The 25933-nt window shown below is 37.6% G+C and overlaps 1 protein-coding gene across 5 annotated transcripts in view; it reads right to left on the reverse strand.

Moving 5' to 3' along the window:
* LOC105464172 (1-acylglycerol-3-phosphate O-acyltransferase 5) overlaps nucleotides 1-25933 on the reverse strand; it is a 51030-nt gene that overhangs the window by 17766 nt on the left and 7331 nt on the right. The window contains exons 1-5 of one of the 5 annotated variants that reach the window (XM_024787471.2): nucleotides 24101-24172; nucleotides 20493-23481; nucleotides 16336-16405; nucleotides 10666-10781; nucleotides 8844-8933 (exon numbers count right to left, since the gene is read on the reverse strand). In XM_024787471.2, coding sequence (XP_024643239.2) covers nucleotides 8844-8933; nucleotides 10666-10781; nucleotides 16336-16405; nucleotides 20493-20549 — 333 coding nt within the window. In that variant the 5' untranslated portion in view covers nucleotides 20550-23481; nucleotides 24101-24172. Of the gene's footprint in view, nucleotides 1-8843; nucleotides 8934-10665; nucleotides 10782-16335; nucleotides 16406-20492; nucleotides 23482-24100; nucleotides 24173-25614; nucleotides 25836-25933 lie in introns of those variants that run through there. The other 4 variants (XM_011711838.3, XM_011711837.3, XM_011711839.2 and 1 more) reach the window with 4 other exon arrangements.

Below are 25933 nucleotides of genomic sequence, written 5' to 3' on the forward strand. Positions count from 1 at the left end.
TTAAATGCAGTGCTACATTCATTGGTAGGTCAGCCATGAAGAATCTAAAAACATTTCTAATTACACGCTAATAATTCACTAACTAAAAATAGGCCATGAAATGCTGACTCATACAAAGCCTCAATGACTTTTTTCCCTTTGAGATCCTGTAAAATGTCATTTTTAGAAATATAAATTTTAGAAATCAGTATCCTTAAGTACCAACACTAAAAAGTACCTCATTTGAGGAAAATCATATACCAAATTCCCACCATGTAAAAGGTTCAAAATGTTCACATTCAAAAGCTTCACACGAAATTCCTATTTTACATAGCTCCTTTAGTGCATTTAAAATTTTATTTATAAGTAACCTCATTTGTTATATAAACTGAAACTAAAATAATATAAAGAAGAATATCAAGCTGGATGTTTAATAAGTAATCAATTAGTCTAAGTTTTTACACTTATCTGCTTAGGAAAGTAAAAACAGAAACATTAAAATTATACAGCAAAAACTCCTAACTTGAGAACCGAGTTACAAAATCTACACTAATAACTTTGATTGACAGCCGAAAGATAAAAATAAGATATGCATACTAAATCTTTTCAGATACAAACAGAATACAGAAAACAAGACAGGAGCTCATGGGAGAAAACTATGTTCATTGGATCCATTCTTGCCAGATCTCAGACGGTACTCAGACAATACTGTCTACCTCTGTACATCTGGTACAGAAGCCTTCCTTCATCTGGATGGCCTCTGATGATAAAGCTCCTACTGAAAAACCTACGTGGGACTGAGTTTTTTCTTTAGATACTGGTATAATGGTATCTGAAAATGTTGTACTTTCAGCTTCCATGCAAATATGCAAGCTTTTTGTTCATTCATGTAATAGTCTCAGCACCCACGCCGGACTTAGAAATTAACAGATACTATATGTGTCTTTAATAATGAAGATTGATCAGATCTGTTAAGAAAATGTAGAAAAATGGGTAAAATTTGGAAAAAAAATACAAAATTCCTTATTATATTCCAGTAACTAGAAGGAAAAACGGGAAGACAAACATTAAAGCTAGTTCTAAAAACCACATTCATTTTCATGAAAATGTATTTTGTATCAGTAAGGTTTATATTCAAAGCCATGAAAGCAACTACTGTGGGCTATCAGCTTTTAACTCAATCATTTATAAATAAAATGATTATTTCAAAGGTTAATAACTCATGTGGTATCATTTGCTATGTCTTGATGTTTAATTTAAAAGAACATTGACAGACAACAAGAAAGAGTGAATTCATTCAGAGCTAATTCAGAAACTATTTCTTATAAACTTATTATGTTCCAGAAAATGCACACAGGATAACAACACACATGGTCCTTCCCTTCATGGACAAGTAAGGAAAAGAAATACATTAAACAGACTAATAAAAACATGTAGGTACATATCATGATATGATTGCAAAGAAAAAGAACAAGGTGTGATGAAGGAAAATGATGAGAAGAAATTTAGGAAGGGCAATGGGGCTAGGACCTAAAGAATGGGTAAAAGAATGAATGCTTTTCCCTAAAGATGAGGAATATGGAAAGGATTTCCCTCACACCAGTTCTACTCAACGCTGTACTAGGAGGTCTAGCCAGAAAATTTGGCAAGAAAAAGAAATAAAAGCCATCAAGACTAAAAAGGACAAAGTAAAACTGTTATTTCTATAACAATGACGTGATTGCTTATGTAGGAAATCCTAAGGAATATCTTTTTTAAGTTACCAGATAATGATTAAGTTTAGCAAGGTTGGTATATTAAAAAATTATATGCCTAGGTCAACGATCAAAAACTTGAAAATTTTTTATATGTCTTCTACAATAGCATCAAAAACTAAAATTCTTAGGGATATATCTGGCAACAGATGTGCAAATCTGTACATTAAACTACAAAACACACTGAGATAAATAAAGAAATAAGTAAACAAATGCAGGTTATGTTCATGAACCCAAAGATTCAGTCCTGTTATATCAATTCTTCCCAAATTCATCTATACCTTCGATACAATCAAAATGAAAAGCCCACAAACTTTGGGTAGAAACTGTCAAGCGAATTCTGTAGTTCATATAGAAATGCAAATAACCTAAAATAGCCCAAACAACTTTGAAAAGAAAGAACAAATTTAGAAGACAACTACTGTATTTAAAAATTTATTACAAAGCAAGCATTATTAAGACAGTATGGTATTGGCATAAGGATACACATATAGATCAACATAACAGAACAAATAGTCCACTGATCTAGGGATAACAGACCCATCTATATTCAGTCTACTTATTTCAAACATTGGGGGAAAATAATCTTTTCTATAGTGACGGTTATCTATATTTAAAAAATATAAACTTCGACCTTATACACCATATAAAAATATTAATTAGAAATAAATCCTAGAACTAAATGTAAAAGCAAAACTCTAAAATTTCCAGAAGAAAATAAAGGAGAAAATCTTAGCAACCTGGAGTTTGGCAAGGACTTCTTAAATAGGATATAAAAAGCGGAAATTATGAGAGAAAAAAAAATCTATAAATTAAGCTTAAAAGTATGTTCTTCAAAAGATACATTAAATTTATAAAAATAAAAAAATACGTTCTCAAAAAAGATACTATTTATAAATAGGAAAAAGCAAGTAACAGATGCAAAAACCTTGTACAGGAACATTCTTAGGAGCGACAGGCTCACCTCATTTTATCATGCTTTGCTTTACTGAGCTTCACAGAAATTGCATTTTTTCCCGTTGAAGGTTTATGACAACCTTGCATCGAGCAAGTCTACTGGTGCCATTTTTCCAACAGTATGTGCTCACTGCACATCTCTGTGGCATATTTTAGTAATTCTCACAATATTTCATATTATTATATCTGTTATTGTGATCTGTGATCTCTGATGTTACTATTGTAATTGTTTGGGGGTGGCATGAATTGCACCCATATAAGATGACAAATTTAATTGATACATGTCGTGTGTGTTCTGACTGCTCCACTGATGGCCTGTTCCCCTGTCTCTCTTTATCTCTGCCGCCCCTTGGGCTTCCCTATTCCCTGAGATACAACAACATTGAAATTAGGCCAATTAATAACCCTATAATGGCCACTAAGCATTTCAGTGAAAGGAAGAGTCGCATGTCTCTCATTTTACATCAATAGCTAGAAACGGCTTAGTGAGGAAGCTATGTTGAAAGCCAAGGCGGGCCAAAAGCTAGGCCCTTTGCACCAAACAGCCAAGTTGTGGATGCAAAGAAAAAGTTCTTAAAGAGAATTAAAAGTGCTACATCATTGAACACAAGAATGATTAGAAAGCAAAACAGCCTTATTGCTGAAAACGAGAAAGTTTGAGTGCTCTAGATAAAACATTAAACAGCCACAACATTCCCTTAAGGCAAATCCTAATCCAGAGCAAGGCCCTAACTCCGTTTAATTCTCTGAAGGCTGAGAGAGGTAAGGAAGTGACAGAAAAAAAGTCAGAAGCTAGCAGAGGTTGGTTTGTGAGGTTTAAGGAAGGAAGTCATCTCTTCATAACATAAAATTGAAGTGGCAAGTACTGATGTATAAGCTATAGCAAGTTATCCAGAAAACCTACCTGAAATAAAATAAAGATTAAACAGAAGATCTGGGATTTAAATATGAATCTAATTTCAAAACCAATACTCTTATCCACCAGGCTGCCTCTTATCTGAAAAGGACCTTAAGTGAAAGCTGGAAGAAAAAGTGTAAGTCTCCATATTTGTGCCGTAAGTTTTACTAGCTCATATTCTAACAAAATGACTTCCATTAGTTATTTTTATCACAAGTATGCTTCATTTGCATCCACAACCAATAAGTACCTTAATAAAATACTGCATTGTCCCAGCAATAATTATGGAGATGTATTTCTTCACAATTTATAATACAAATATAATTTTTGAAACAAAATTCTGCATTTCTTAAATACTAATACCAAATAAGAGCTGATATAATCATGAAATAGATTCACTAGAACTATTAAGCCACATGAAAACTGGCTTAACATATTCTACCATGTCACTTACTTAATCCACCTTCAGAAAGAAAAGAATCATCAAGAACCTGAGTAAGATGTACCTGCTCTCACACGGTGTACATATTAAGAAATGAAACAACCATCCAGATTCTTAGAAGCCCCACCTGAGACAGCGACAGCTGCTCAGCACTGCCTCTTGAACCTGCCAGTCTGTTATCCATACTGCACTAGGAACATAAAAGGCTGGAATTTTGCCCACAAAAAACAGGAAGGCTATTCTGGTAGCCCATAACAGACTAGGTTATTTGAACCAAGCTTCCTACTGAAAACAACTTAAAAAGCTGGATATAACATTATTTTAAAAGTACCCAAGAGTTGGCAAGATGTTAAGACCAAAATTAAGCAAACACAGTAAAGCAGAAGTAAGCATAAAACAGAGCTTTGTTTTACAAGACTCAGAAGATGAGGGGAACAGAAACCAAAGCCCACAGACCTTCCAATATAAATGTGAAGAGAGAATCAGAAGGAAACACCAAAGGCTCCACTTTCAGGGTGAAAGCAAATGAGAGGTGAGCAGGTCTCCTGTGCATCTACAACCCTGGTCGCACTGCCTGAATGGCTCAGTTCACCTTCAACTTAGAATTTGGTTTGGGTGGGGCCCACACTAGAGGAGCCTGAAGCGGCCCAGCTAAAACAGGCAGAAATGTTCTCTGGAGAAAGACAGTCCCACCTGAGGCTTCAACTGATTTCCACAAATAACTTACCAAATACAGCCAGAAGCAAAGGAAGATAACAGAGCAAACAAGGAAAGAAAGTACCATGAGCAAGAACCAGCAAAAAACAACAGACTCAGACAGGACTTTAGGCACTGAAATAACCCAACACATCTATACACCTTTTAAATTATGCCTTTAACACTTAAAGAAACAAAGACAAGCTTGAAGATTAAAACCAAAATAACAGATTTGATAAAAACCATATAGCACTTCATATAACGAAAAACAATAAATTTAAAACACTGAAGGTGAATAGATTTGTATCTATTCTGGATTGTATTTTAGAACAGAAAAAGGACATTAGTGGAAAACCCGGTAAAGTCTGAATAAAAATCTGTAGTACAATTACCAGTGTGGTACCAACGTTTATTTCTTAGTTTTGACAAATATATACCATGTTATGTAAGATGTCAACATTAGATGTTAAAGCTAGATGAAGAAGGCTGGGCGTGGTGGCTCAAGCCTGTAATCCCAGCACTGTGGAAGGCTGAGGCTGGTAGATCACGAGGTCAGGAGTCCGAGACCAGCCTGGCCAACATGGTGAAGTCCTGTCTCTACTAAAAATACAAAATTTAGCCGGGCATCGTCGCACATGCCTGTAATCCCAGCTACTCAGAAGGCTCAGACAGGAGAATTGTTTGAACCCAGGAGGCAGAGGTTGCAGTGAGCCAAGATCGTGCCACTGCACTCCAGCCTGGGTGACAGACCGAGACTCCAACTCAAAAAAAAAAAAAAAAAAAAAAAAAAGCTAGATAAAGAATAAATAAATGGGAACACTCTGTTCTTTCTGACGTTTCTGTAAATCTAATATTGTTCCAAGTTTTGAAATTTATTAACCAAAAATGAGAGGAGGCTTCCATGAAGTATGTAGAATGCTGAAGGAATACTACTCCCAACCCTACAGCAACAACAACACTGACAAACTGTAGATTCATGACTTTTCTCAGATCCTTCAGAGAGCTGAAAGGTTGCAAGGCAACCAATTAATCCAAAAGTCTAAGGAAAGACAGAAAACTCAAAGGAGAAACAAGATGCAAGTGCTTGTTTACTTGGGGGCCAATGCTAACATTTAGCTAAAAATTTTAACAATTGTGCAGAAAGCCAAGCATAAGCTGGTGGAACAGATGAACCCCTGGGCTACAGACACAAGGAGAATGCAGCACAATTTACAGGCTCGACCCACAGACCTCCTGTGTACTCACAAGATAAAGAAAAAGGAAAACACACTGGGGTCAGGGAAGACTGGCTGTAGGCTTGCGGGATGGAACAGCAGCCCTGTGGGAAAGGCTCAGGGCCCAGCCCACATCCTTCTCTGTACGTTTCCTATGGAACAGCAGCCAGAAACTGATGAACAGGGGCAACAAAACCCTGCTACCCATGGGGCACGGATGAATACTCGATGAGGCTGGGCGAAGAGAACAGGGAAAAATTCTTAGTGAAGGCAGGAATACATCCTGGGCAAGACTTACAGCCAGAAGCAAGGCAGGAGCAGAGAAGGCTCCACCCCTGAGATTCTCCCTAAGAATAAAGACACTTCCCTTCCTTCTCCTTCTACCACCGAACTAGCGAGAGTTCAGTAACAAGTATCAGAGAAGTACAGTGGGGAAAGGCACAAAGAGGAGAGCCACTCCGAGGTGCCACGTGAAAATGCTGAGTGTGAAACAGACACTGAGGAAAAGCTCTATCGGGAGGATGTCCCCAGCCTACACACAAAGTAATGCAGCTATAGAAACCTAAAGCTGTGAGAAAAAGCACATGAGCAAAACCCAAATCCAGTGAACCTCCTGAGTGGACTGACTCAACTCCTCAACACCAAAGGCTGAGCAGAAAGACAAGTCTATCCATTTCCAGGTATCAAGACACCTTGCCTCCATTTCTACTGTCTTACAAAAAAGCCCTAGCATTCGGCAGAATCTTAGGAAGTGTGACAAAGGCAAGATAAAGTACAACCTGAAGAGACAAAGCAATCAAAATTTCCAGACTCAGATATGGCCCAGATGTTGGAATTATCAAGCAGGGAATTTAAGAGAACCGCAAATATAATAAAATGATAAAGGTTCAAGTGGAAAAAGTGATTAAGCTTTATGATCAGATAGATATTCTAGCACAGAGATGGAAACTATGAAACAGGGTCGAAGGGAAATGTGAGGAATGAAACACGCAGTAGCAGAGATGAAGAGTGCCTTCAACTGGTTCACCAGTAGACTCAACACAGCCAAAGGAAGAATCTGTGAACTCAAAGGTGGGTCAACAGAAATCATCCAAACTGTAACAAAAAAAGAAAAAAGGGAAGGGGGTGTAAAAAAAAATTTTTAAAAACAATGAATAATGCATCTAAGAACTAAAGAACAGTGACAAATGAGCCAACACAAACATAACTGGAGAAGAAAGACTGCAGTAGGAATAATATTTAAAGAAATAAGAGTAAAGAAATTTCCAAAATTAATAACAGACACCAAATCATAGATCCAAGCTCAGAGGACCAATCCAGGTAAAAATTTTTAAATGACACTCAGATATATGATACTTAAACTGCTGCAAACCAAAAACAAGAAGAAACTCATGAAGGCAGCTGGAGAAACAGACACATGACAAGTGTACAGAGCTGATTTTTTCAGCCCTAGTGCCACTGACAGCTATATTCGTAGGGGCAAAAAAGCAAGGGACCACTGTGCATAGAATGCCAACATCACCCAACAGGCAGCTATCTTCATTTGCTTCATATATACAATGCCCACAGCAGGACACAGAAGAAACTCCACAGCAGTCATCCATGGCTGGGGTGACTGGACAGCTGGGAGAGAAGTGGGATGGACACTTTAAGGTATAAATTCGTGATTTTTAAATTTTAATTTTTTTTGTAAAAAGTCGATAAACTGTATTACCAACTTATTCTGTCTTTTGGAGACCTACATACAATGACCACAATTCTGCGCAAATTCACCACACTGTTTCAGACTAAACAGACCCTTTGAAAACACCAAGCTTGGTTCTCAAGGGTGAGCTATAACAGGATAAAGGGTCACTGTTCATCTCATTCCATTCTGCTTCTGTCACCCCACACATGCCCAGAACAGGATGCAATGTCCTAATACAAAAACACCTAGAAGAGGCATGTGAATAAACAATGCTCACACCGGGCACTTTACCAGCTGACTGTGAAGAACAAACACCTAGAAGAGGCATGTGAATAAACAATGCTCACACCGGGCACTTTACCAGCTGACTGTGAAGAACAAACACCTAGAAGAGGCATGTGAATAAACAATGCTTGCACCGGGCACTTTACCAGCTGACCGTGAAGAACTCTTCCTTTACCATGAGCTCCAGCTGCTGCCCAGGACCCCTAGTGAGAGGAGGGCAACAGGAGAGGAGGGAAGACAGAGGGAGGGAGCCAGAAAAGAAGAGGAAGGCCTGTGCACGTGAGCTAAGCTTCTGAGCACATGTCATGCTGTCATGCACTGAAAGAGAAAGCCCAAGTAGTCCTGGTAAGCATGATGCTTTGTCTTAGGCGGGAACCAGGGGAAAAGCCATTGGCAGCAATCAGCATTCTACACATAGCAGATTGAACTCTCCCCACTTTTGTGGAATAAAGTTTTATAAAATATTATTTCCACTGAATGATTTGACATTTGTATAGAGATTCATCCTTTTTTGGTTTTTCTGTATATGTAAGCCATTCCAAATTTCCACTAACAGAAAACAGTTGCTGCTTCTAAAACTAAATCTGATAGTAAAGAAGACAAGAAGTAAGATGAGCTCTTAAAGTAGCTTAAATGTCAGGTTAAAATGCAGTTAGTTCTATTTATAGACTCTGAAAGACACCAAATGCTCTTTTTATTCCTCTTTAAGGTCCACTGACCAGCAAAGGACCTAGTTGTTTACAACAATCTTTCTGATGGCTGAAAAACCTGCTTACCTGTACTTAGAGGGTTTCTGTTACCTCAGTGTAACTCTGAATTAGTAATTACACATGGGAAAATATATTTTCAAAACAATTCTTAGATTTTAATTTAATTCTTAAATTTAGAAACTGAGAGCTGGTAAGAAAAATAAAACCGGGTAGGTTCTTACTGGAGTTCCTGCGTTCACATAGCTCTGCAACTTGTTTCGCATCTCTTTCTCATTAAATTTGGCACTTCGCTTTACATAGATTCCTCCATGCTGCCACAATAAAATTGGGAGAAAGAAGTTTTACTTTTAAAATAATGATTGGCCAGAGTCATCAAAAAGGCAACTTTTCTTTCAAAAAGTACAGAATATAAACTACATTTCAGAATTTAATCTACATTTAATGTCTTCAAATATTAGCTTCTACAGAACATTTAGCTGAAAAATTACCTTGTCTCAACATAATTCAAAAAAACTGCATGTGACACTGTATTGGAAAATACATGAACTTTAGTTTTGTTGGCAGTTAAAATGAAAATGCTTTCTTTCTTAAATATACGTTTTTTAAAATAAAAAAACCTGATCAATCAGATGGATTTAACTCCCAATTCTTCCACCCACTTATTACGGAGTCACTAAAAAGCGTCCTTAAAATGTCAATACTCACGATCTTTAGGGATTTTAAAAAATCAATCCTGCTACAGATATTTCTGTGGCATTGTTATGGACAGAACTGTGTTCCCCCAAGTCAGTCTACTAAAGCCCTAATAGTTCCCACTGTGACTGTATTCAGAGAGAGGGCACTTAGAGGTGGTAATTAAGGTTAAAAAAGGGCCTCAGAGTGGGACCTTAGAAGTCTCTGTAGAAGGATTAGTCATCCAGTGTGATTAGTCCTCCTAAGAAGAGGAAGCAATGCCAGGGGTGCTTGGGCACAGGGAAAAAAACCACATGAAGACACAGGAAGAAGGCTGCTGTCTGCAAGCCAGGGAGAGAGACCTTGGGAGAAACTAACCCTGTCAACACCTTGATCTTGGATGTCTAGCCTCCAGAACTGGAGAAAATAAGTTTTATATATACAGCTTTTTTTTAAAATATCATACAGATCACTAATTACTGTTATCAATAGTTTAATGTAATTGCGTATCAAATTCTATGCCTTTAAATTTCCTATTTGTTTGATCTTTGTACGTTTGCATTTTTGCTCTTTCATTTTACTGCAGCTGGTCCTTCATATCCATGTGTTCCACATCTGCAGATTCAACAAATCACAGATCAAAAATATGTGAATAAAAATAAAAAATAATACAATTAAAATAATACAAATAAAAATAAAGTATAAAAACCGTTTACATGGCATTTATAATGTATTAGATATTATAAGTAATCTAGAGATGATTTAAAGTAGTGCACAGGTTATATGCAAATACTATCCCATTCTATATAAGGGTCTTGAGCATTGTATTTTAGATTTTGGTATCTGTGGTGGTCCTAAAACCAATCCCCACAGATGCTGAAGGAAAACTGTATATGGATAATCAGACAGGTATATAAGTACACACCACTAAAAATACCAAACCAAATTACTTCAATTGAGAATAAACTATTAAACCCATTTTAAAAACTATACATTTACATGAAATACATGTTAAATTTTAAAATATAACATTTTTATAGGGTTGGGTATGTCAGTTTGAACTATAATCTCAGCATTTGGGGAGGCTGAGGCAGGCAGATTGCTTGAGTCCAAGACCAGCCTGGGCAACACAGCGAGACCCCATCTCTACAAAAAATACAAATTTAGCCAGGCATGGTGGTGGGTACCCACAGTCCCAACTACTTGAGGCTGAGGCAGGAGGTTCACTTGAGCCCCACAGGTCAAGGCTGCAGTGAGCTGTGTTCACAACACTGCACTCAGTCTGAGCAACAAAGTGCGACCGTCTCAAAACAAAACAAAACAAAATTTATAAACTACATATATATAGAGAAAAGCATGGAAACAAATTACCTGAGCAAAATAAAACCCATACAATGGGAGCCACTTTAATCCTTCTTTCAGCACATAGCGCACATGTCCTAGCGCATTCTGCCTGATTGCCAAGATGTCAGCAACAATCCAGTCAACTGCAGAGACAGGACCCAGTTAGTACATACATGAACCTCTTCACAAGTTGTACTAGGAATGTGCTTCAAAAGTACTGTGATTAGGATGTTTAAAATTTTTTTAAATCAATCTGAGATATTTTAAAAATATACATTTTCTGTTTTTTGAGATTTTTTTGCATTTCTTGAAAGACTTTTTATTTCAAAGATAAAACACAGTCACAAAATACCTAAGTAATCCAACAGCAGCATGTATATGGAATAAAATGAGCTTCTCTAAATCCTAAAGCCTAGAAAACAAAGATTTTTTTTAATGAGAAAGTGGAAATTATAAACAAAAAATGGCCAAATGAAACTATGAATTGCAACTAAATATTCTGTGTGTGTATACGTATGTTCGGCAAAAGGCAAAGACAGTTTATCTTTTACTAATGAGTTTTTAGGACTTGGTACTAGGTTAGGACAGCAATCAAACAAAGGTCTCACATGCCTTACAATAGTGCTGGGTAGATACATGCGTTCTTTATGTAACCAAGAAAAACGATCCCAGGCTGCTAATAATTAGTTAAATAAATATGTTATTAACAAAGGGTTGCAAAAACAAGGGTAAGATGGTATGAGTTGATAACAGCAGCAACAAAAAACTTCCTAGAAGTTGTTAGTTGAGCTTTCAAAAAGAAAAAATTCCCAACACAGAGAGTGGCCCTTGCCAATAAAACAAACAGGAAGCGGCAATGTGGGTGCAGGAGATGGGAAACAGAGGACACGGTTTAAAGAGGAAATGAAGTGAAATTAAGAAGACAAATGATAAAGGTCTTAAGAACCACAGAAACTTAGATTTGAAATTAAATGGCTACAAACTATTTCTTGATGAGAAAGAAAACATATAAGAATGAAATGTATGAAAACATATAAGAATGAAGGGAGACTTCTCTAGTTAATACACACATGAGCTCAATTGATACTCGAAAAGAAAATCGTTAAGAATCTGTGAAAACAACAGTTCCAGCATCACCCAGGTCCTCAGGCCACAAAATGAGAACAAAAGGAGTGAGTCAGAGGAAGGAAATGTTTAAAAAAAAAAAAATCTGTAGAAAATAAAAGCTGAGGATTTAAAGGAATTACAATAAAGTTTTAGCCGAAGAGGAGAGTCTTCCACAGATTACAGGATGATTAGCTCTCAGCTATGTGAAATCCGTTAGACAATGAACCATACTAGTCAGAATATCCCAAAGAAGATTCAGCCATTTTAATACTAAAAATTAACCCAGAAAAATGTCTTAGCAATTATTATACATCTCTTTTTAATCAGGGATTATCATTCACAAGTTAACTTTTTCTTGATGACTGAAGACTTACAATTATTATATATATGAAACTTTTGTTATGGCTTCCTAAAAGTAGAATGTTGCTTGCAAAGATGCTCCCCTACAGTGTATGATCCCAGAGACAGACACCACCTGTGTTATTGGGTTGAGATATCTACACTATTGGGCTATCAATGATCACGTTTCTCTAAAGTATATAATTTCCTGTTGAAGTCCTCTCCCTAGCCCCTTCTAATTTAGATCAAACAAATGATAACTGATAAACATATTTCCTTCTAGTCATGTCTTAGAAACCATATAATCAATCCTGTTATACCTGTACCAAATGCAAAAGTAAGCAGTCAATAAACTGACTAAATTGAGAACTAATTCTGTATGGTTCTGTATGGTTCCCAGGCTAAAGCACATCTTGGAAATATAGTTGGGGTACAAAGTTAAAAACCAGGTTTAGCATCTTTTCCTGCAACAATTATTTTTTCTTAATTTGGAAGAATTTTAAAAATGGATTTTATTTTAAAACAAACGGGTTTATGGTTATATTATGGCCTCAGATGCCCCTCCCAAGAACTTTTAAGAGAAAGTATAAGATTTTCAAGGTACGTCATGTTCATAATAAGCTGCCCTGGGCTATGCCCTTAAACTTGAAAATTTTAGTGGAAACATTTAACAACTAGCTTAAGTAGTCAAAATATACAAGCTTTACGCCACCAGTATTTGCTACTGAAGCATCTTTATTTCTTGTTTATTCTCAGCTATGTTTCAGATAGGACACCAGATTACAGATAGTTTCTGACTATCTCAGTTACAGTTGAGATTATATTACTTTGACAATAACTATTCATATTTTGTGTTCTGGCATAATTTAACTAAGATAGCAATAAATTTGGCTATGTGAGACTCTTCCATGGCGATCAACCCAAAGCAGTGTCATTGTTCCCACTAACTTGGAGGAGAGGAGTAGAAGGCAGTGAGAGGCAGCAAGTCTAATTTCCTCATCCCTATCGTCATGAAAGAGCAGTTCCTAATTCATGAGGGCCCTGTGTAGTCTTAAGAGATACTGCATGTGTAGCGCTTCCCTACCATGGATCCAGTGTTATGCTAATGGTGAGCTATGACTGGCATCACAACCACTTTTAAATGCCATCTATGAGCCAGGTACTCTACCAGGATTAGGAGATAGCCTCTGTAAAGGGCCTAAAGGAGCTAGCACTCACGCCTTACCAATAAGGCTCTGAGAGATAAGTAATTTGCCCACTGACACACAGCCTGTTGCAGAACAGCATTTCTGCAATGTCAAACAGGAACCTGGGTCTCTCTGACTCCAAAGTCCGTGCCTTTTTATAATATTCTACTCACCACGCACACTGTTCAATAAGAAAATTGATGCTTAAACCAAGAAAAGGGAACATTTCATGAGAATAAAAAGGCAAATAGTAGGCGGGGAGCAGTGGCTCACGCCTGTAATCCCTGAACTTTGGGAGGCCAAGGCAGGCAGATCACCTGAGGTCAGGAGTTCAAGACCAGCCTGACCAACATGGTGAGAACCCATCTCTACTGAAAATACAAAATTAGCCAAGTGTGGTGGTGCATGCCTGTAATCCCAGCTACTTGGCAGGCTAAGGCAGGAGAATGGCTTGAACCCAGGAGGCGAAGGTTGCAGTGAGCCGAGATCGCACCATTGCACTCCAGCCTGGGCAACAAGAGCGAAACTCTGTCTCAAAAAAAAAAAAAAAAAAAAAAAAAAAAAAAAAAAAAGAAAAAGAAAAAATTGGCAAATAGTATCAAACGTAGATTGTTGAAGGATAAGGGGAAGGAATAACAGTCACTGTATCCTGCTGACTCCAGAGAGAAATGAGTTAACAGAGACAGAGACAGAATGTAGAGACAAGGATGTGTCAAGTGAAAACAAGGGAAGAGAGAGACTAATTTAAATGTTAATTCTTTTGAGTATCAGGCCAGGAAACTCATTTATTCTGGCAAGCCTGGCAGAAGACAAACAAGAAAGTCTAAGCAGAACAGCAGTCTTTGAAATGTTCTCTCTGCTAATTACATTTTCAGAGATACTCCACTGTGATTCCTAACATCTCAGAAGGGTTTTACAAGGGTACCTAAACACGATCGGACAATGAACCATGTCTATGGCTAGGCTTTAGGGGTCTCTGAAACCCTAAAACTACATATACATTTTTATATGCACATTTTTTTCTAGGAAAAGGCTCGTCATATACTGACTAAAGCCTGTAATTCTAAAGAAATTTAAAATCACTCACCTAGTATTTTCCCAAGTTATCGAATTTTAAAAGGAAGGCTTTCAAAAAGCAGCCTTCTCAAATCCTGCTGGGATCAGGATCTGGTGCCAGAGCAGTGATACAGAGTCACAGGCACTTGGAGCTAGGGTGAAGGGAAGGGGAAGTGGTTCTCTAAACTGATAAATGAAATTCAGGTCAGTGTGGTCTGAGGATGAAGATTATCCTTCCCATAGTACCTCTGGTCCCAAATACAAGTAGAATTGTTTTCTGTTTTTGTTTTTTAATCTGTTTTTTCATAGATGTTTTCTAGAAGTCCTCAATCTGAAGGAATATATATAATATATATAAAAGCCAATATGTAGTAAGCATACAAATTAACAGTAGTAGTTATCATTATTATCACTATCAGCAACACTTCCAGAAATGTTCAGAGAACTTACTCCACGAGTCACTACTAGAGAGCTCTGTTAATCGAGTGGAGTTTATACTGAAACCTGGACAAAGAAAAGCTGGCAGGGAAACTGAAGAAGGAATTTTAAGAGAATCCTGTTAAACAGAAAGACAACTCTACACGAAATTAACACTGGATCGATATAAAGGAAATGTAGGAAAATCAAAGCTATCAAGAGCCACTCCCTGTACTGGGCCCACGGATCCCTTTTATTTGATATTTGAAACCTGGTAGAAACATCCGTCAGCGGCAGGACAGGAACAGCAGAATGGTGTTAGAAGTAAAACGGCCAATATGTCGGCACAGATCAGAGTTCTCAGCAGCACTGACCATTGGTTGACTGTTTTGCTATTTTTGCCGAGAGTGAAATGTAATTAGATAAAACAGTCTGAACCAGTCACATAATAAAGTTGGGGAAAATACACAGATACATCAAAATTCCTATCAACCCCTTGTAGCTTCAACTCTTGTCCTATAAATCTGAATGTAATCATTACTTCACTAAATTGAGAAAAATGCACTTTTAACTTTTTATACTTTCTATACCTCATCTATGGTATAAGTAGTAATAAAAACCACAAAATCATGAAGAGACAGCTGACAGAAAGAAAATTTAAAAAAAGTCACAGGCATAAGTGATTTCCCTTAAGAGTACTATATTGATCAGGTTGTTTTTAGCTTAAGAGTACTATATTGATCAGGCTGTTTTTAGCTTTGAGCTTCTAGGTATAACATTTTTTAAAGCAATAAAAATGGAATTTAGGAATATGCACCAAAAGTAGCTAGCTACAGGTTTGAAAACCTAAGAAGTGGGATTTCTTGGAGGGCTGAATTATTTGGAGAATTAAAAAGTACCTTACCCAATGACAATTTCCTGATCCTGCTACTGTGCTACAATTGTATTAAGATGTCACCATTGGGAAAATATTGCTGAAAGGGTCATAGGACTACAATGTACTGTTTTGCAAATTCTTGGGACTCTAGAATTACTTAAAAATGCAAAAGTTTTTAGAAGTATCTTAACCTAAAGTATATACTGCACTATTTTGAAGACCAGTCCTCTGCAATTCCTCTGATGGAACAGTAGCAAACTAGAATTAAACCAAACCCATTTGAAGAAGGAAAGGAAGTGCAGACATTAGAAATGACTAGCATAGTAAGGAAATGAGTACTCACATACCAATACAGCCCTTCTGCAGCTTAGCAATCAAAAATGTAAAATGTATATCTACACTTCCACCCAAGGCTACTTCTAGAAACATCACTTACAAAAAGAATGAATACACAAAGGAAAAACAAACCAAGCAAGTAAGAAAATAGCTTACTTACATCCAACAGAGGGAGAAGGTAAATTTAGGAAAATTCATAGCTTTCAAGTTTCTGACTTTCCAAAAAGTAAAATCACAAAAATACAAGAACAGGTGTAATATCTGCACAGAAAATCGATGTTTTAAAAAACCCACTTCATTTAAATATAAGAATGGTATTTTGAATGCCCATGTGCCATCTGTAGAAAAACCTACGTTTCATGCAAATGAAATACAAACCTGTGCTTTGATGATTTGCTAAATATATTATATTTTCTTTATTTTTTGGCAAATCTCCATATAGCAATATCTAAAAAATAAAACAAAAAAAACACATTACTTTGATATTTTAAAACATCTGTAATATACTGTAATATACAAAGGAAGACAATGTGAAGAAACTGATGAATGATGCTGTGAATATTTCCATCCATGATTAACAAAAATTAGATTCCTCACAGGAGCCTCAGAGATCAAAACTGCTCATGTCCACAAAGCAGTTATGTATAGGACAGGTTAATGGTCATAAATTAAAATAGAATAATCAATATCCTCATGAGAAAAATATAACAAGCATTTATTGATTGCTAACAATATATAAAACACTGTTCATAACATAAATCTTCCTTCAAAGAGCCTACAATCAATCTAGTAAGAGAAAGACATGTCCACAGGAACTGTAATGAGACATAATGCAAATACTATGAAAATATGGTACTTTTTTATGTTTAAAATCTGTTTTTTCTTTTTTCAGGAAACTAGAAGGCTACACAACCTTTTTTAATTTTAAAGAACTGTAAACTGCAGAGCAGGAGGATCATTAGGTGGGATTTTGGCAGATGAGAGGAAGGAAAACGTCATGAGAATAAGAATGAATGGAAGCAGTAACCTTGGAGGCCTGTTGGGTACAAGGGCAGTGTCGGGCGAAGGAGCAAGGAGACCAGAAGGGTGGCTCTGAACTGGAATGCCAGAAGTCTTTTGAATTCCATGCTAAAGATTTAAACTTTATTCTGTAAGTATGAGAGAAACATGGTTCCATGATTAGGACTCACTCCATCTCCACCAAGAACAGAGTTCAACAAAAGGGCAACTTCCAGCATGAGGGAGGAGCTGGTGAGAAGCACACAGTGAGCTTCCGGTCCAACAGCCAGTTTATTTTTAAACTGGGTGGTAGGTACACAGGTGTTCAATGTACCTGTATTAGTGTTTCTGCTGTTTTGTGTGTCTTACATATTTTAGAATAAATTTTTCAAGAAACTGGGAGTATACTCGTAAAGACTTAAAAGGAAATGGCTGCTAATGGTGCTAGGTTTTTATTTAGGGCATTTTTGTTTCTGCATCTTGTCATCATGGATTATGCAAGATTATAAATTAGCTAAGGCTTTTTAGATCTACCTTGTCCATAAGGATTATATTTTGGTCATGACATTATTTATTAATATCTTAAAAAGAGAGGAAAGAAAGGGACAATTAACCCAACAACTTTGCAGACAAATGCACCTAGATAACATAAAGTTCTGGAAGCCAGGGATGTGACTAAAGTTTCCATTACGTTCCTTAGAAACTGCACAGTGCTATGTATGTAGTATGTTTAAATATTTGCCCAGTGAGTTTTTATTCATAAAGTTTATCGATGGCATAAATGAGTAAAACCAATAGTTTGATCTGTTCAGAGTTAAAAATGACATGCTCGCTTGTGAGTAAATCCCCATTCTCTTACCAACAAGCTGGAATTGCATCAAGACCGTTGAGTATGCACTGATTTAAAAGTTTTGCACAGGCCAGGCATAGTGGCCCACGTCTGCAATCCCAGTGCTTTGGGAGGCTGAGGTGGAGTGGGTGGGCGGGGGCAGTGGGGGCAGGATGGGAAGATCTCTTAAGCTCAGAAGTTCAAACCCAGCATGGGCAGCACAGCCAGACCCTGTCTCTACCGAAATATAACAAGATTAGCCAGGCATGGTGGTGCGCACCTGCCCACACTCCTTCAGGAGCATCCAGAACACACTGCACACCTAATGACAAGTCCCCAGCCCCTTATGGCCTATGAGCTCCTCAACAGCCTGATCCGTTTTCTACCCCAAGAGCCTAGCACCAAGCTGGTTTTTAACACGTTTCCAGAATTATTGTTTACACTTTTGTCACCAGTAGGTAAAGCTATATCTCATCTTCAAAATAAAGGTAGCTTCAGAATAAACATAAATAAAATAATTTAAGTGCACCAGTGACTTTTAAAGGCATCATTCTGTAAATCTAGTACTCATTTTTTAAATCACATTAGTTCCCTCTACAAACGTATCCTGCAAATAATTTGTCACTTCAAAATAAGGCACAAGAAAACATGCCTTTTCTTTTTGTTTTTCATAACTCTTTAAGTAATTTTAAGTTCATTATAATTGCTTCTTCATAATTTTAGGTTCATCCACTTTTTAAGAACTCATCAGACATCCCCTACAGAAAAAAAATAATTTCTCTTTTCATTTATTAATTCAGAGGTAGCCAATAAAAATGTTTCTGAATAACTATCTTCATCACAACTGACAAACTAGTTATTCTGTTCTTGTCAAACAAACTTACTTATCTTGCACAAACTGGCTTTCACAAGAAGGCCTGAATTAGAAGTGGACTAGTTTCACCTCACCTTGATCACATTTATGTTGTTTTTAATTTGCTCTCATGATACATAAACTGCCTAATGACTCTTTTTTAATCTTAAAAACAGGTAGTAATATGGAATTTAAAGTAATCACATGCTTAACACCTTAGCCTCCAAAACACAATGTCACAGAGACATAAATACACAGCATTCTTTGTTAAAAAATATATATTCTTCATTTATCTCAATAATGTCCATTTGCCTTCCACATGCAAAACCTGAAACATGATTTTTAAAAAAAAAACTTGCACTGCTGTTAAGTATAGATGATACTGTTGACAGGAATCAGAGAATATTCCACACCCAAATACGCTACTTTGGCATTAGGATTACTTTGAGCTGAAGGCAGCTGAGACACAGCAGATACAGGAAGAGTTCTCTGCCCTCTCCCTAACTGCCTAAGGCAGGACATAATTTCCCTGTGGAAAGGTCATATGAATTTCCATATGTAAAGGTGTTTCCCTGTCCCTTATTAGGAGACCAGAAACTGGCAAAATAAACCTGCATAGCAAACCTTATTACCATACATTTCCTAGTCATTTTCCCACAATTTACCACCCCGGGAGCTGAAATCCTCTTCTCCTTAGACTAGTCACTTCACAATTTATCAGCCTTTGTTAAAAATCACATACAAACCCATTCTTTAGCCAAGCACAGAAGGGCACAACTACAGTCCCTGCTACTCAGGAAGCTCAAACAGAAGAATCGCTTGAGTTCAGGAGTTTGAGTCCAGCCCTGGCAACACAGCAAGACCCCCGTCTCTTTAAAATAAAGATAAACATAAAAATAACCCCTCCTCCTTCCCTGTGCATGTAAAAACACTAACATCAATAAAATGTGTATGCCTCTACTCCTGTTAATCTGTCTCTTAATCTCTTAATTCACAAGCCCTAGCTACCCTACGAGGGTAAAGGAACAGTCTGCTCTCCCCTATACTGTAACATGACAGCTACTAAGAGGTAGGTTCTAAAGTACTAGACTTGAATTAAGCTTGAATTAGAATCCTCATCCGTCACCTTATGATGAGAACTTGGGCAAAACATCCAACCTCTCCAGACCTATTTCTTTGCCTGTAAAATGAGTGTAATAATAGTAACTACTCCTCCTAGGATTGCAGTGAAATAAGTGAAACTATGTAAACTACTTCACACAATGCCTAGAACATAGTAACCATCTAAAATATGTTAAACTGTCATTAGTATTATCCAATGAAACGGAACTTTTTATTCAAAACTGTGTTAAGTGATTAATGGACAAGAGAAATAGCTAGCTAGTCTATCTCTCCCCACAAAGTCTTTGATTACATAGAAGTACAGCCATAAAGAATTTCAATTTGAATAAGATTACATATACAATTTACACTGTTTATATAATTACTTGAACTTTTAAATGTATTTTATGCCAATGAAATATACCACCAGTTAATCATTATAAGATTTCTGCTGTAAAGCATACAAAAACTATAGTCTTTTTCTACCCAGTTTAAAACGTTTCATTGAATAGTAAAATTATTATGCCCTTCTGAAATAAGATCAAAATAGCGAACAGCTACTTGCCCGATAATCAATACAAACACAATTATCATGCAATAAATGGAACCTAACAGATGACAAAGTTCTTTTTTTCCTTTTGCTTTCTTTAGCAAAGCCTTCTTCATAAGCTTTCAAAACAGTACTTCACACGCAAAACTGTAATGACTAGGTGTTTGGACCATCACGGCTCACTGCTCTCTCATTGTTCTTACCATGTCTAGTGAATAAACTGGCTGACTGCATTCAATGAGACACATGGCTGTTTCCATAGTAATAAGAATGCTGGTTCTTCCAACTCCAGCACTGCAAGAAACAACAAGGAGTTTTTCCTTGCCAACCCTCTTACTTTGCACATGAAAAACAAAATCCAGAAAGTCATTGAATCATCAGGGTCTCCATGGTCAGGCCAACCTGTGTACTGGATCTGAGTGACTGATGACTCTCTCATTTTTCTCTTGGTTAAACAGCAGTGTGATCTTCCTGAAGATAAAGGCAGTGCTTCCTTCTTCTGAGTGGCAGAAGGCTTGGTAGCATCCACAGGATGAACTTCTGGGTTCTGGCCAATATTGGGGTCATTTATCTCTGCCACATTCAACTTGTGTGGTCAACATTACAACCATGGAGAAGACTTGTTCCTAAGTCATCTGCCAAAAATCTGTTCAAGTGTGTGGTAACGCCCCTTGACAAGCACTGTTCTGACTTACAACGCTGGAATTGCACTGATGTAGTCCTCATTACCTTTTAAAATAATCCATGTAGTATCATAAGGCAAACTATCTCTGTATCTATTTTTGGAAAGGTTCTAAGGTAATCTGGCACCAGACATTGTCATTCCAAGTTTTCTTTTTGATAAGCTGATCAAATTGTGTCCAGAATGTTCCAGCAGTAAGCCCTTGGCTAGCTGGATCACTGACTCCCACAGGAAATGGTCATCCTGGTGGACACTATCTAGTGGGTCTTTCTCCAGAATGTACTGGAAGTCTGTCCCGTTTTCTAGCACTTCTTCCACTACATCATATGCAGCACAGGTAGAACTAGAAGCATGAGTTCCCCAGAATGTCTCTCACAGTTAGCTTTAATAAGCAGGACAACCCAATCATGGATGAGTCTGTAAAGTCCCAACCACTGATCAATACAACTAGGTCTTCTCTTCAATCGAGGGTCACCGAGTTCAAAGGTGTTCCTGGTGCTTCTCAGGACACGATCACAGACATCTTCTGACCATATTCCCCTTTACATTGACTCCATACCTTCCATTTTCATCAGGTTCACTCTGATTAGAACAAGATGATCATGTAGAACACCACCATTAGGAGTAGATTTTTTAAGAGAAGATGTAACATCAATGTTTCATTAATATGATCTTCCAGATCTTGTTGGAAATGTAAATAATGAATTTGGTTCCAACTGTTTTTCTTAGATTGTTTGGGTGGTAAAGCCGGAGACTACCTATCTCAGGGGTGTCCTGTAATGGTGGATGATTCCAGAGTGATGCTATCAGCTTGTGCTGATAATGGTGATCTCTGATTCGGAAATACTTTGGAAGAAGTGTGAACCACATAATCTACCAAATGACCAACTGAAGACGGTCATAATCAGGTTCCCTCTTGTATGAATGCAAAATTTTGATGAGTAGGAATTCCTGTTCCAGGTGGCAGCTGTGATGGAAGGCTTTACGTTTCCAATCCTTTCATCAGATATTGAATTCCTGCTTACTACTTCCCAATTCATTAATTTCCACGTCAATGGCTTACTTGAGGATCCTGCAAATTGTCTTTATTTGCCTTTTATTTGCCACACTGAATTAATTGAACTTCAGTTCTCCCACGGTGCATTAGGAATTTTGAACCTAATGTAAAATAATGTGCAAAAAAATTATTTCTAGTTGGAAGTGGTCTGTCCAAACAGAAGAATATGTGATGTTCTAAACTTGCTTTCCACAAACGTTTACATGCTCTACAATTTATCATATTAAATCCTGATAATCTTTCTCCAGATTTATGCAAGCCATTTTCAAAGCTGAATAAAAAACTGTTTGCACTTAAAACAAATTTTTACAATCTTCGACCATGGAAAGGTACTCATTCGTAGTCTCTTATAAATCAGAATTTCTCTTGACGTCATTCTAATCATAATTTCATTGTAACTTTGATTCCTTGCATAGTGGAATTCAACTCCACCGAGTTCTAAGGTACTTGCTGTGTTTAGGTAATTAACTTCTGCTTCTCAAGGACATAAGCCTATATGTTGCTGATGTCATTTTTACAATTTATTTTTCAAAATTTTGAGGATGATCAGGAATGAAAGAATAACCTGAGAGGTGGCCTAGCAAGTTCTCTGACTGACTGTAGTCTCCAAGTTTAGTCTGAACAGCAAATAAAGGAAAAAGGGCAGTAGTATCGTAAGAACAGGGCAATCTTCCAGTAAGAATGTCTTGTTAAATTTGTAAAAAATACTAGTAGCGGGCTATCCATGGAATCATCAGCCACCTGTAAATCAACATAGTCTTGCTCAGTAAAATCAGGATGGTCGCAGACTACATCTGACAGAACTTGCCACTGATCATGTTTACTCGCACTGAAAGCTTACGCAGTGTTTTCCAGAAGGATGTTACAAGCCTCTGTATGCTGTCTGTCTCAGGCCAACTCTGGTGCTCGTACATTGGAGATTGTGGGTTCTGCCAGCAGGAAATTGAAATGTGAGGTCACGACTGTACACACAAGGTCTTTGTATCACAGCTGTGTCCTCTCAGCTGAAGAAAGCAAGCATCAAAGCCAGGCAGTGATGGGGAGCAGCATGTCTGCTCTACCACCCACAGCAACCACGTCATGCTGTGGAACTGCCATGGCCTGCGCCACCCAGGAAGGCCATGAAGTTCTTTCTCACACACTCAGCATGCATGTGTCTTTTGGCACTGCCCTTATTTTACATCCTGTCTTTTGGTACTGTTCTTATTTTAGAGGGTGTGTTTTTTCTGAGTATCCATGATGTACCAGTCACTGAGCTAGGCAGTTTCACATATTATCACATTTTGTCTTCAAAATAGCATGACAAAAAGTATTCCATTTAAGGATGAGGATCTTGAGACTGAGAAGTTGACACTTACTCCACATGACATACGGAATGGCAGAGAAATAGGAATTACACCGAGGTTTCTCACTCCAAGATCCCAAAATCTTTTGACTGTGACAAAACTATTCTCTGCAAAAATTCCAAATAAAAAATGTCAAGTGAGACGGCTTCTCATATATTAGAAGCTTATATAATTTTTTTCACTTTGAATATCAATCACAGAATTATAAGGAACCTGTAAAAAAAAATTAAAAACCAACAAAAAATTTTTTCCTACATAAACACAAATTAAGCCCGGAAGCAATGCAATATGAAAGTGCACCAAGAGCTGGCATTCACTACATCACACCCAACTTTTAGGTGAACCACCTGCTTATATGGCAACAGCCACCCAGTTAAGTAACCATCTGACATAGTTGTATTCCTCCTTTATTTCCTCAGTTCTTTGTTTATTTCTTTAATTTTTGAACTATCTCAGCAAACATTCACTTAAAACATTCACTTAAAACATTCTTTTAAGTGACATCTTTCTGCACTGCTAAATTATGTGTTACTTTAGGGTAGACACTATGCATTTTGTCAATCCAGAACATTAGCACCTATTAACAGTAGGTGGTTAGCACTTAATATGTGGCTGGGACTTAATACGACTCTCCTTTCCAGGTATCATCACCCTCATTTCTTTCTGCCCCTGGAATTCTCATGCCAAGCTGGAGCACAGTAAAGTCATCTTCTAAATATTACTTACACTTATACACATACACAGTACTCTAAAATCTTCAAGCAACACTTTCTTATTTGGGGTTTTCATGTCTGGTGCCTACAGAGAAACAGAAGAAACAACATAAAATCTTGGAGAATTGCATAGGCTCAAAAATTACAAAAAGTACTGGTTTTGATTCACAGCTAAACCAAGGATTTTCTGCACTGCTGGCCACGTGAGAATTCTTTTTTAACTTGTCTGACTTTGCTCATTCTGCCTTACTCTTGAGGGTGGAGTTCATGTTTCTTCCCCCTTCATCTATTTAAGGAGAGAATGAATCGGACTCACTAGACCTGGGTACCCTGTTAGAACAAAACTTACCAACTAGTAATGCCATTCAAAAATCTCCATCCCTTAAAAGTGAGATTCAGCTACATTTCCACAGAAACACAAACTAGAATTCCCTAGAGTATTCCGCCTTTTCTCTCTCCCTTTTTTTTTTTTTTTTTGAGATGGAATTTTACTCTTGTTGCTCAGGCTGGAGTGCAATGGTATGATCTCAGCTCACCACAACCTCTGTCTCCTGGGTCCAAGTGATTCTCCTGCCTCAGCCTCCCAAGTAGCTGAGATTACAGGCATGCGCCACCATGCTCAGCAAATTTTGTATTTTTAGTAGAGATGGGGTTTCTCCATGTTGGTCAGGTTGGTCTCGAACTCCCGACCTCAGGTGATCCACCTGCCTCAGCCTCCCAAAGTGCTGGGATTACAGGCATGAGCCACCGCACCTGGCCCCTTTTTTTTTTTTCTTTTGAGACAGGGTCTTACCCTGTCGCCCAAGTTGGAGCCTCCACCTCCCAGGTTCAAGCGATTCTCCCACCTCAGACTCCTGAGTAGCTAGGACTACAGGCATATGCCACCAGGCCCAGCAAGTTTCTGTATTTTTTGGTAGAGACGGGGTTTCACAATGTTGGCCAGACTGGTCTCGAATGCCTGACCTCAAGTGATCCACCCGCCTTGGCCTCCCAAAGTGCTGGGATTACAGGCATGAGCCACACCGTGCCCAGACTACTCTGCCATTTTTGTTGAAAGAAAAAGTAAAATCAAGTCATTCTCCCCTTTACTGCCATCTTCAAGAGGTTACAATGTTGCAGAGAAGATGATCCAAACATTAAAATATGATAGTTATGTTAGTATTATATATGTTAATATTACATAAAAATTACCCTGACATTGAGATGGGGTAAGATTATGACAGATGGAGAAAAGCTAGGGCTTGAGCTGGAATTCCAGAAAGGAGAGGTCTAATGTGGGGAGGGGCGGCCCCGAAGGAAAACCTGGACTAGAATGAAACCAAGGAATGGAAAAGTTAACCGGGCCAGAATTTAGAGAACCTTGAATGCCATGCTTCAAACTCCTCATGTTTATTATGTTATCAATTGAAAACCTCTTTTCCCTAAACATTCCATGTTAATTACGCATGTTCCAAGTAAAAATTCAAAGTAATTTTTTAGCCTTCTCCACTAACCCAAGCAAAGAGTTACTTTAAAGAGTTAGTTTACCTCTCTGTGCAGCAAAGCTAATAAACACACCTCTAATTTCAGTGTCATCCGATTTTGTAATTGGCAGTTCATGTCTTTTCTAGATGAATACCTTGAGAGTAGGGGTCTCATTTCAAGCAATATAACCACATTGCCAGGCAGAGCACCTTCAGAAAATGAGTGACTGAAACTCCTGGCTAGACTACTACAGATGTGAACCATGGGTATTCCCCTTTCCTTGTCTATAAAAGAGGAAGAATAGTGCCTACCTTGTAAAGATGAAATTATTTACATAAGAGAACAATACTTGCACACAGCAGCACTCACTAGCTGCGACTGA

Source organism: Macaca nemestrina, chromosome 8, assembly GCF_043159975.1.
Source record: "Macaca nemestrina isolate mMacNem1 chromosome 8, mMacNem.hap1, whole genome shotgun sequence".
In the NCBI taxonomy this organism is placed as follows: Eukaryota; Metazoa; Chordata; class Mammalia; order Primates; family Cercopithecidae; genus Macaca; species Macaca nemestrina.